The sequence below is a fragment of the Oncorhynchus kisutch genome, linkage group LG29 (genome assembly GCF_002021735.2).
Source record: "Oncorhynchus kisutch isolate 150728-3 linkage group LG29, Okis_V2, whole genome shotgun sequence".
Taxonomy (NCBI): domain Eukaryota; kingdom Metazoa; phylum Chordata; class Actinopteri; order Salmoniformes; family Salmonidae; genus Oncorhynchus; species Oncorhynchus kisutch.
In genome coordinates, this window is record NC_034202.2 from 46931528 (window position 1) to 46943624 (window position 12097).

General features: G+C 45.5%; 1 protein-coding gene across 1 annotated transcript in view; it reads right to left on the minus strand.

Annotated features, from left to right (window-relative positions):
- Window positions 1–285: 285 nt before the first annotated feature.
- Window positions 286–12097, minus strand: part of grm5a (glutamate receptor, metabotropic 5a) — a 108521-nt gene continuing 96709 nt past the window's right edge. Inside the window, exons 14-18 of the mRNA XM_031809103.1 lie at window positions 10491–10649; window positions 9739–9864; window positions 9275–9457; window positions 3141–3304; window positions 286–2387 (exon numbers count right to left, since the gene is read on the minus strand). Of these exons, the coding sequence (XP_031664963.1) occupies window positions 1043–2387; window positions 3141–3304; window positions 9275–9457; window positions 9739–9864; window positions 10491–10649 (1977 nt within the window). The 3' untranslated portion in view covers window positions 286–1042. The remainder of the gene's footprint in view (window positions 2388–3140; window positions 3305–9274; window positions 9458–9738; window positions 9865–10490; window positions 10650–12097) is intronic.

Consider the following 12097-nt stretch of genomic DNA (forward strand, 5'->3'; position numbering starts at 1 on the left):
TCAGCCAGGCAGTCAGTCAGGCAGTCAGCCAGGCAGTCAGGCAGTCAGCCAGGCAGTCAGTCAGGCAGTCAGTCAGCCAGGCAGTCAGGCAGTCAGTCAGGCAGCCAGGCAGTCAGTCAGGCAGTCAGTCAGCCAGGCAGTCAGGCAGTCAATCAGGCAGTCAGCCAGGCAGTCAGTCAGTCAGCCAGGCAGTCAGTCAGGCAGTCAGGCAGTCAGCCAGTCAGCCAGTCAGGCAGTCAGCCAGGCAGTCAGTCAGGCAGTCACTCAGTCAGTCAGTCAGTCAGCTAGTCAGCCAGTCAGGCAGTCAGCCAGGCAGTCAGTCAGTCAGCCAGGCAGTCAGGCAGTCAGTCAGTCAGTCAGTCAGTCAGTCAGCCATCAGCTCAGCTGGCAGCAACAGCATGTCTTTACTTCTAGTCTTCAGTGAAGCTGTACTGCGGTCCTGAGACCCTTTAATGTGGCTGTACTGCGGTCCTGAGGCCCTTTAATGTGGCTGTACTGCGGTCCTGAGACCCTTTAATGTGGCTGTACTGCGGTCCTGAGGCCCTTTAATGTGGCTGTACTGCGGTCCTGAGACCCTTTAATGTGGCTGTACTGCGGTCCTGAGACCCTTTAATGTGGCTGTACTGCGGTCCTGAGACCCTTTAATGTGGCTGTACTGCGGTCCTGAGACCCTTTAATGTGGCTGTACTGCGGTCCTGAGGCCCTCCCCCTGTCTCTCCTCCTTGCGTCCCCCCAACACTCTCAGGGGGGAGAAACTATGGCTCTTATCCAAGGAAAGGAAATAAAGTTGAGTAAATATTGTGTAGCTCATCCAGCACTGTTGCACAGCTCTCCTCTCATTCCCTGTTTCTCCAATTGTACACAACTAAATCTCCAAATGCAAAACTTCATATTCTGACCTCTTATTCCACAGAACACATCTCTAGTAGAGGAGGGGGAGTTTACAGGGAAGAGGAGGAGGAGTTTACAGGGAAGAGGAGGAAGAGGAGGAGGAGTTTACAGGGAAGAGGAGGAGGAGTTTACAGGGAAGAGGAGGAGGAGTTTACAGGGAAGAGGAGCTCTGGCTGTAGTGCCGTAGCATCAGTCTGTCATATTTCCCCGGGGGACAGGGCTCACCCAGGGCAGACTCCGAGGCCAGGGAGGGGGGCGTGGCGCCAGACGACTCCAGGGAGGAGTCTCTAAACGGGGAAGGAGGGGCCAGAGCAGCCAGCTCCTCCAGCAGCTCTGTGGTTCTCACCGCTGCAGTACCACACACCCCGCCCCCAGGACCATAGACCACACCGACCGACCCGCCTACCCGGGGGTTGCCATGGTTAGAGGCGGCGACGGCTGCTACTTCAGCGTAGGTGGTGACTGTGGTATTTGGCTGTCGGGTGCGGGGTAGGATGTAGGGAGGAGGGCATGGGGCGGGGGCGAGGCCTGGACCCGGAGGAGGGGGGTCAGCTCCCTCCGGTGGCGACCCAGGGAGCATCATGTTGTTGAGCTGGCTGATATTGGCGGTGAAACGGTTCACCACACAGCTAATCTGATCCATGATGTTGGAGCCCTGGGGCTGACTGCCCACCGTGCCCACACCAATACCCCTGTCACCTATACCCATGTCTAAATCACCCACACCAGTATTACCAACCCCACCAACACCACCAATATCACCTATGCCCCCCATACCGACACCCCTACCACCACCACCCCTACCACCACCACCAATATCACCTATGCCCCCCATACCTACACCTCTACCACCACCACCACCACCAATATCACCTATGCCCCCCATACCTACACCCCTACCACCACCACCAATATCACCTATGCCCCCCATACCTACACCCCTACCACCACCACCACCACCAATATCACCTATGCCCCCCATACCTACACCCCTACCACCACCCCCCATCTTGCCCACCCCACCATACACCCTTGTCTGAGGCCTCTCTGTCATGTAGGATGGCAGAGCCCTGATCTCCTCTCCGTCCTGGGACCCCTGAGCCCCCCGGGGGGGACATGGGTGGTAGGTTCCAGCGTGAGGCGAGGGAGGGCAGGGATGGAAGCCTCCCACCCTTTGGCTGACGGTGGGCAGGGCTAGTGGGGAGGGTGAGGAGGGACAGCGGCGGTATGCTCCAACATGAGGCGAGGGAGGGCAGGGGTAGGTTCCAGGGGGGTAATGCTGTGCCCCCTGAGGTTCGTCATAGACCCCCCTGTCCCCAAGTTGGGGCGTGGCGGGGGCGAGGTCGGGGGTGCCCGCCCCCTTAGAGAAGGGCTTAATGATAGCTGTCTGGTTGACCTCCTCCTTCTTCTTGATGTGGATAGAGATCCTCTTCCACAGGTTGGGTCTGTAGCCGCTACGCTCATTCTGAGACCACGACACCGACTTGCCGTTGGAGCTGGGAGGGGGATGACATAATACAACAGGGTTAAATACCTGACTGACCTCTAACCTCTAACCCCTAACCATACTGACTTACCGTTGGAGCTGGGAGGGGGATGACATAATACAACAGGGTTTAATACCTGACTGACCTCTAACCTCTAACCCCTAACCATACTGACTTACCGTTGGAGCTGGGAGGGGGATGACATGGTTTGATACCTGACTGACCTCTAACCTCTAACCCCTAACCTTACTGACTTGCCGTTGGAGCTGGGAGGGGGATGACAAAATACAACAGGGTTAAATATTTGACCGCTAACCCCTGACCTCTTTGCCGTGCTGATTTCTTGTTGGAGCTGCAGGGAGAACTAGAGGGTGAACTGAGATGGTAGTGTCTGTATGCATCTTGAAAGGTAATTTTTTGGGAAATGTTTTACTCTGACCTTTAACCCCCTAAATCCTAACTGGCCCCAGTACCTGATATACTCTGACCTCTAACCCCTAAATCCTAACTGACCCCAGTACCTGAAATACTCTGACCTCTAACCCCTAAATCCTAACTGACCCCAGTACCTGATATACTCTGACCTCTATCCCCTAAATCCTAACTGACTCCAGTACCTGATATACTCTGACCTTTAACCCCCTAAATCCTAACTGACTTCAGTACCTGACACAGTCCTGCCCAGATCCAGATGTCACCTGAACAGGCCCGCCATGCTCTTTGACTCGACTACTAACCTCTAACCCCTGACCCTTACGGTACCTGAGGTTTTCTTCAGACCCCTTCCTTCTGAAGAGTCCAGCCATGGTCTTGGGTTTGGCAGCGTTAGCGGCTGTCTTGGCATCCCCTACATGCATACGGACCTGGGTAGAGGTGGTAAAGGCACTCCGTACGTTCTTCTCCGGCTTTGCCAGCATGATGTATACCTGGGGAAGACACACACAGAGAGAGAGATAAAAAGTAATCACATCATTCATCAGCAGTAATACTTCTGTGTATGTTTTTTAATATGTGTAAATGCCGTCTAAGTGTGTGTAAATGTTGTCTAAGTATGTATAAATGCTGTCTAAGTGCGTGTAAATGCTGTCTAAGTATGTGTAAATGTTGTCTAAGTATGTATAAATGCTGTCTAAGTGCGTGTAAATGATGTCTAAGTGTGTGTGAATGCTGTCTAAGTGTGTGTAAATGCTGTCTAATTGTGTGTAAATGCTGTCTACATGCATGTACATGTTGTCTAAGTGTGTGTAAATGCTGTCTAAGTGTGTATAAATGCTGTCTAAGTGTGTGTAAATGCTATCTAATGTTTGTAAATGCTTTCTAAGTGTGCGTAAATGCTGTCCAAGCGTGTGTAAATGCTGTCCAAGCGTGTGTAAATGCTGTCTAAGTGTGTGTAAATGCTGTCTAAGTGTGTGTAAATGCTGTCTAAGTGTGTGTAAATGCTGTCTAAGTATGTGTACATGCTGTCTAATGTGTGTAAATGCTGTCTACGTATGTGTACTGCTGTCTAATGTGTGTAAATGCTGCCCAAGTGTGTGTGAATGCTGTCTAAGTGTGTGTAAATGCTGTCTAAGTGTACATAAATGCTGTCTAAGTGTGTGTAAATGCTGTCTAAGTATGTGTAAATGCTGTCTAAGTGTACGTAAATGCTGTCTAAGTGTGTGTAAATGCTGTCTAAGTGTACGTAAATGCTGTCTAAGTGTGTGTAAATGCTGTCTAAGTGTGTGTAAATGCTGTCTAAGTGTACGTAAATGCTGTCTAAGTGTACGTAAATGCTGCCCAAGTGTGTGTGAATGCTGTCTAAGTGTGTGTAAATGCTGTCTAAGTGTGTGTAAATGCTGTCTAAGTGTGTGTAAATGCTGTCTAAGTGTACGTAAATGCTGCCCAAGTGTGTGTGAATGCTGTCTAAGTGTACGTAAATGCTGTCTAAGTATGTGTAAATGCTGTCTAAGTGTGTGTAAATGCTGTCTAAGTGTGTGTAAATGCTGTCTAAGTGTGTGTAAATGCTGTCTAAGTATGTGTAAATGCTGTTTAAATCTGTGTCCGAATACCCATACCAACATACTGTATACTACATACTTAATGAGTACCCATACTAACATAGTTTATACAACATATTATATACTATTAATTCATTTGAGTATACTGTATCTGAACGGTATCCTTTCAGTTGAGCATACCAGCGCTTCACCTGTCTACCAGAAGTTGATGTTGTTGCTATGCAACCTCTTGCTAGCTTGTTAGCATAACAAAAGACTAGCTAGACATTTTACGATTTTGGGTGTGTTCGTAAATTCAATCTGGAGTGCCAGAGTGCGCTCTGGGCTTTGGTAAATCCAGATGTTGTCAGATTGTTCATTTGTAAGCGTTTCACTCTCGGAGCGCAATATTATTACGCTTTGTTTTTTGCCAACTTTTACTGAGAGTTTGTAAATTCATCAGTTATTCTGCACTCTGGCACAATCAGACATGTCGGCTCTGAAATCAGAGTAGATAGCCAGAATTATCGATGTCCATTGGGAACGCACAACGACTATACCACTTAGGTAAGAATGAGGTGAATAACCAAGTCAATAAACGTTGGGTAGTTAGTTAGATAGCATATAGTTAATATACTGGCAAGTTCATTGTATTAGAAGCCAAATAACATTAGGTAGCTAGCATTATTTTTTTACATTGCTCAACATTTTCTTAACATTTGTGTCACGGTCGTCTGAAGAAGTGGACCAAAGCGCATCGTGGTCGGCGTACATTAATTTATTTATATAAATGTCTCCAACAAAACAAGAAACAAAGAAATGACCGTGAAGCTTACGAGTGCTATAGTGCCCCTAACAAAGACAACTTCCCACAATAACAAAAGGGAAAAAGGCTGCCTATGTATGATTCCCAATCAGAGACAACGATAGACAGCTGTCCCTGATTGAGAACCATACCCGGCCAAAACATAGAAACACAAAACATAGAAATCAGAACATAGAATGCCCACCCAAATCACACCCTGACCAAACCAAATAGAGATATAAAAAGGCTCTCTAAGATCAGGACAATTTGCCATAATTAGTTAAAGCAATTAATTAGTATCCGCTCCACGTTGCTGCATATTTTCTGCCATTTTCTTTAAATCTGAAAACGTTGCGAAGCCACGGCCATTTTCTGAAAAATTGCATTATGGGCCCTAAAAGCACGGAAATAGTGTCCTCTGCGTATACTTCGTATTTTTGGCTAATTAAGTACAACATCCGGGAACTTTTTGGCATACTACAATTTTTTTACAATGACTATTAATTTCAGTACCTTGATGTCATTTTTCAAAACTCTAGACACAAAACTCACAACCAATGATGAAAATGCAAATTTTTTCTAAACTCTAACACTTTTTCCAATTGCTTGGATACAGTAAAGCTAAGATCATTTATTTATTGACCTAAAATCACCTGTTCAAAACTTAACATCAAAATTCACACATTACATCTGAAATGACTGTTTATTCATTTCATTACAATGATCTAACTATCAGATTGATACAACTGCTCAAAATGATAAGTAACTGTTGCATTACTCTTAATGTATAGTTTTATGGAAACTGACAAACAATATTCCATGTTTAGATCATGAAAGTTTCAGGATAACGAGATCCATTGACACTAATTACCGTGGAACATGAACCAATTGGACTACATTATCTATGGATGTCATATGTCATCATCATTCTTTATCAGATACTTCTATGGTCCCATGTACCACTTTTCCAGACCGTGTTTTCAGATTTGACATTACTGTACACTTTATTAGGTACACCCCCTTTTGCCTCCACAACAGCCTGAATTATTCACGTTGATGGAATCACCATGTGTGGCATCAACAATCAGACCACGGTAAATTTCTTGTTAACAAACTATAGTTTTGGCAAGTCAGTTAGGACATCTACTTTGTGCATGACACAAGTCATTTTTACAACAATTGTTTACAGACAGATTATTTCACTTATAATTCACTGTATCACAATTCCAGTGGGTCAGAAGTTTACACTAAGTTGACTGTGCCTTTAAACAGCTTGGAAAATTCCAGAAAATGATGTCATGGCTTTAGAAGCTTCTGATAGGCTAATTGACATAATTTGAGTCAATTGGAGGTGTTTCTGTGGATGTATTTCAAGGCCTACCTTCTAACTCAGTGCCTCTTTGTCGAAAGATCATGGGAAAATCAAAAGAAATTAGCCAAGACCTCAGAAAATAAATTGTAGACCTCCACAAGTCTGGTTCATCCTTGGGAGCAATTTCCAAATGCCTGAAGGTACCACATTCACCTGTACAAACAATAGTACGCAAGTATAAACACCATGGGACCACGCAGCTGTCATACCACTCAGGAAGGAAACGTGTTTTGTCTCCTAGAGATGAACGTACTTTGGTGTGAAAAGTGCAAATCAATCCCAGAATAACAGCAAAGGACCTTGTGAAGATGCTGGAGGAAACAGGCACAAAAGTATCTATAATCACAGTAAAAACGAGTCCTATATTGACATAACCTGAAAGGCCGCTCAGCAAGGAAGAAGTCACTGCTCCAAAACCGCCATAACAAAGCCAGACTATGGTTTGCAACTGCACATGGGGACAAAGATCGTACTTTTTGGAGAAATGTCCTCTGGTCTGAAGAAACAAAAATAGAAATATTTGGCCATAATGACCATCGTTATGTTTGGAGGAAAAAGGGGGTGGCTTGCAAGTCGAAGAACACCATCCCAACCGTGAAGCACGGGGGTGGCAGCATCATGTTGTGGGGGTGCTTTGCTGCAGGAGGGACTGGTGCACTTCACAAAATAGATGGCATCAAGAGGCAGGAAATTTGTGGATATATTGAAGCAACATCTCAAGACCTCAATTAGGAAGTTCTAGCTTCGCAAATGGGTCTTCCAAATGGACAATGACCCCAAGCATACTTCCAAAGTTTTGGCAAAATGGCTTAAGGCTAGGGCAGAATACTGCCCCCGTTGGTGAAATGCGTGCCCATAGTAAACTGACAAAAAATTATTTTTTAAATTGCTAATATATGCATATAATAAATATTATTGAATAGAAAACACTCTAAAGCTTCTAAAACCGTTTAAATTATGTCTGTAAGTAAAGCAGAACTCTCAGGGCACTCATTCTCCCAAACTCTCTCTTGTCATCCAAAAAGTTGGCCCAACTTTGACGTCATCGCCCCCACCCTTCCCAAGCACCTACAGTCCTGGGAACAGTTCCTATGCCTTCAGCGCGGTGTCCGCTTTCAATGGGGCTTCTCATTGTGTGAATCGCGGGCTCACGAGATTAATGACAGGCCGAATCCTTTCGGTCGCGAGAAAACAGGTTACTCTCACGCGCACTCTGCGCCTGTGGTGTCTTTCTTTCAAGATTGATTAAACGATGCGTGTGTTTCTCTTTGTCCTGAGAATTGCGGTGAAGCTATATAGCATGCTAACGCTGTGTTCCGAACCAAGTTTGACAAGTTTAGTCGACATATAATATGTAATTTCGACGTTTTGGTGCGAACTAACTTTACTTTTTGGCTGCATTTCAACCGAAATATGTCGTGTTTGATAACCGAAAGACACAGACTTCAAAACTAAAGCTGTTTTTGGTAAGTATAAACCCTTCCAGGTCTTCTGATGGAAGAACAGCAAAGGTAAGGGAACATTTATGTGTTAAATTTGGGTTTCTATGGACTCCGAGATAGAGGAGCCAAAATGCTAATTCCTGAGCGCCGACTCACATTATAGCCTAGTGAACGAAATCTGTAAAGTTAAAAATAAATGTAACACAGCTGTTTTATTAAGAAGAAGTGTATCTTTCTAAGTATATGTAGAACATGTATATTTAGTCAACATTTATGATGTGTATTTCTGTTATCTGGCAGAGTTACCATAATTTCTCCAGGCATTGTTGTAGCATTTTTTAGCCATGACCTTCTATGTAAACCGTGATTTATGGATATAATTAGCATATTATTGAAAAAAACATAAATGTACTGTATAACATGTCCTATTCCTGTCATCTGATGAAGATTTTCAAAAGGTTAGTGAATTATTTTACTTTTAATCCTGCTTTTGTGATTGCATCTATTGTTCTACAAAATGGCTATGTAAATTAGCCTATCTTTGGTGGTGGTTTGACATAAATATGTGCTATGTTTTCGCCGTAAAACATTTTAGAAATCTGACTTGGTGGCTAGATGAACAAGGTGTTTATCTTTCATTTGAGCTATTGGACTTGTTAATGTGTGGAGGTTAAATATTTCTAATAATATTTTTTGCGTTCTGTGTGCTACTGTGTCAGTTGAGCAGTGGGGGGAGGTGCCCTAGCGGGACGTGTGGTGCCAAGTAGTTTTAAGGACAACAAAGTCAAGGTATCGGAGTGGCCATCACAAAGCCCTGACCTCAATCCTATAGAAAATTTGTGGGAAGAACTGAAAAAGCGAGTGCGAGCAAGGAGGCCTACAAACCTGACTCAGTTACACCAGCTCTGTCAGTAGGAATGGGCCAAAATTCCCCCAACTTATTGTGGGAAGCTTGTGGAAGGCGACCCGAAAACATTTGACCCAAGTTAAAAAACTTAAAGGCAATGCTACCAAATACTAATTGAGTTTATTTCAACTTCTGACCCACTGGGAATGTGATGAAATAAATAAAAGCTGAAATAAATAATTCTCTCTACTATTATTCTGACATTTCACATTCTTAAAATAAAAGTGGTGATTCAAACTGACCTAAGACATTTTTATTAGGAATAAATGTCAGGAATTGTGAAAAACTGAGATGAAATGTGTTTGGCTAAGGTGTATGTAAACTTCCGACTTCAACTGTATCTAAGTGTGTGTGTGTGTGTGTGTGTTTGTGTGTGTGTGTGTGTGTCTCCTACCTTGGGGGCGAACATGCAGCAGAGAGCCACAGTAGCAGAGAGACTAACACTGAAACACATGGTGATGATCTTGTAGTTGGAGCCGAAGTAGATCGGGACGAAGGCCAGCCAGATGATGCAGGTGGTGTACATGGTGAAGGCTATGTACTTAGCCTCGTTGAAGTTAGCAGGAACGTTACGGGTCTGAGGGACACAGAGAGGAACTAATTACCATGGAGAAGAGAAGAGGTGTGTTGTGTGGGTGTCTGTCTGTCTGTGTGTCTGTGTCTGTGTCTGTCTGTCTGTCTGTCTGTCTGTGTCTCTGTGTCTGTCTGTGTCTCTGTGTCTCTGTGTCTCTGTGTCTCTGTGTCTGTCTGTCTGTCTGTCTGTCTGTGAGAGTCACCTTAAAGGCGTAGAAGGTACAGCTGAGGATGAGCAGGCCGTTATAACCCAGAGGAGTTACTGTGTCTGTGTGTGAGAGTCACCTTAAAGGCGTAGAAGGTACAGCTGAGGATGAGCAGGCCGTTATAACCCAGAGGAGTTACAACTCCGAGTGTGGTCAGGTTGCAGATCAGATGGACCTCGCTGATACTGGGGTAGTCATAGATCACCTGGTGGAGAATCAATCACACGCAGACACACACACATAGTCATTTTGCTTTCTGTTAACTGTAAATCTCTCCCGTGAAATGTCACCACTCTCTTTCACTCCCTCCATCCCTCCCTCCACTCCCTGTTCCTCTGTCCCTCCTCCCTCCCACTCTCCTCTGTCCCCCTCCTGCCTCCATTCCCTGTTCCTCCGTCCCTCCTCCCTCCCACTCTCCTCTGTCCCCCTCCTCCCTCCACTCCCTGTTCCTCCGTCCCTCCTCCCTCCCTCTCTCCTCTGTCCCCCTCCTCCCTCCACTCCCTGTTCCTCCGTCCCTCCTCCCTCCCACTCTCCTCTGTCCCCCTCCTCCCCTCCGCTCCCGCTCCCGTACCTCCCTCCTCCCTCCCTCCAGCCCACCTGCTTCCCTTCCTCTCCTGCCGATGATGTGGACGCCGATTAAGGCAGGCCCCCGTACCTCTCTGATTCAGAGGGGTACAGTTGAATGCATTCAGTTGTACAACTGACTAGGTATCCCCCTTTCTCTTCCTCCCTCCCTCTACTCCCTCCCTCCATCCCTCCGCTCCCCCCTCCTCTCCCTCCCTCCGCTCCCCCCACCCTCTCCCTCCTTCCCTCCCTCCTCTCCATTCATACCTGTGGTGGTTGCATAATGAACAGAGCTACTATGATTCCTAGTTGTAGCAGGATGAGTAGGGAGGCGATGACCAGCTGAGCACAGGCTGACATGAACCTGGGCTTCTTGGTACAGATCTTCTTCTTACTACCAGCCAGGATTCGGGCGATACGGTTAGTCTGGAACAACAACAACACAGTCAGGATACCAGATATACGGTTAGTCTGGAACAACAACACAGTCAGGATACCAGATATACGGTTAGTCTGGAACAACAACAACACAGTCAGGATACCAGATATACGGTTAGTCTGGAACAACAACACAGTCAGGATACCAGATATACGGTTAGTCTGGAACAACAACACAGTCAGGATACCAGATATACGGTTAGTCTGGAACAACAACAACACAGTCAGGATACCAGATATACGGTTAGTCTGGAACAACAACACAGTCAGGATACCAGATATACGGTTAGTCTGGAACAACAACACAGTCAGGATACCAGATATACGGTTAGTCTGGAACAACAACACAGTCAGGATACCAGATATACGGTTAGTCTGGAACAACAACACAGTCAGGATACCAGATATACGGTTAGTCTGGAACAACAACAACACAGTCAGGATACCAGCTATACGGTTAGTCTGGAACAACAACAACACAATCAGGATACCAGCTATATGGTTAGTCTGGAACAACAACAACACAGTCAGGATACCAGCTATATGGTTAGTCTGGAACAACAACAACACAGTCAGGATACCAGCTATATGGTTAGTCTGGAACAACAACAACACAGTCAGGATACCAGCTATACGGTTAGTCTGGAACAACAACAACACAGTCAGGATACCAGCTATATGGTTAGTCTGGAACAACAACAACACAGTCAGGATACCAGCTATACGGTTAGTCTGGAACAACAACAACAACACAGTCAGGATACCAGATATACGGTTAGTCTGGAACAACAACAACAACACAGTCAGGATACCAGATATACGGTTAGTCTGGAACAACAACAACAACACAGTCAGGATACCAGATATACGGTTAGTCTGGAACAACAACAACAACACAGTCAGGATACCAGATATACGGTTAGTCTGGAACAACAACAACACAGTCAGGATACCAGCTATACGGTTAGTCTGGAACAACAACAACACAGTCAGGATACCAGCTATATGGTTAGTCTGGAACAACAACAACACAGTCAGGATACCAGCTATACGGTTAGTCTGGAACAACAACAACAACACAGTCAGGATACCAGCTATATGGTTAGTCTGGAACAACAACAACACAGTCAGGATACCAGCTATACGGTTAGTCTGGAACAACAACAACAACACAGTCAGGATACCAGCTATATGGTTAGTCTGGAACAACAACAACAACAACAACAACACAGTCAGGATACCAGCTATACGGTTAGTCTGGAACAACAACAACAACACAGTCAGGATACCAGATATATGGTTAGTCTGGAACAACAACAACAACACAGTCAGGATACCAGCTATACGGTTAGTCTGGAACAACAACAACACAGTCAGGATACCAGCTATACGGTTAGTCTGGAACAACAACAACACAGTCAGGATACCAGCTATAC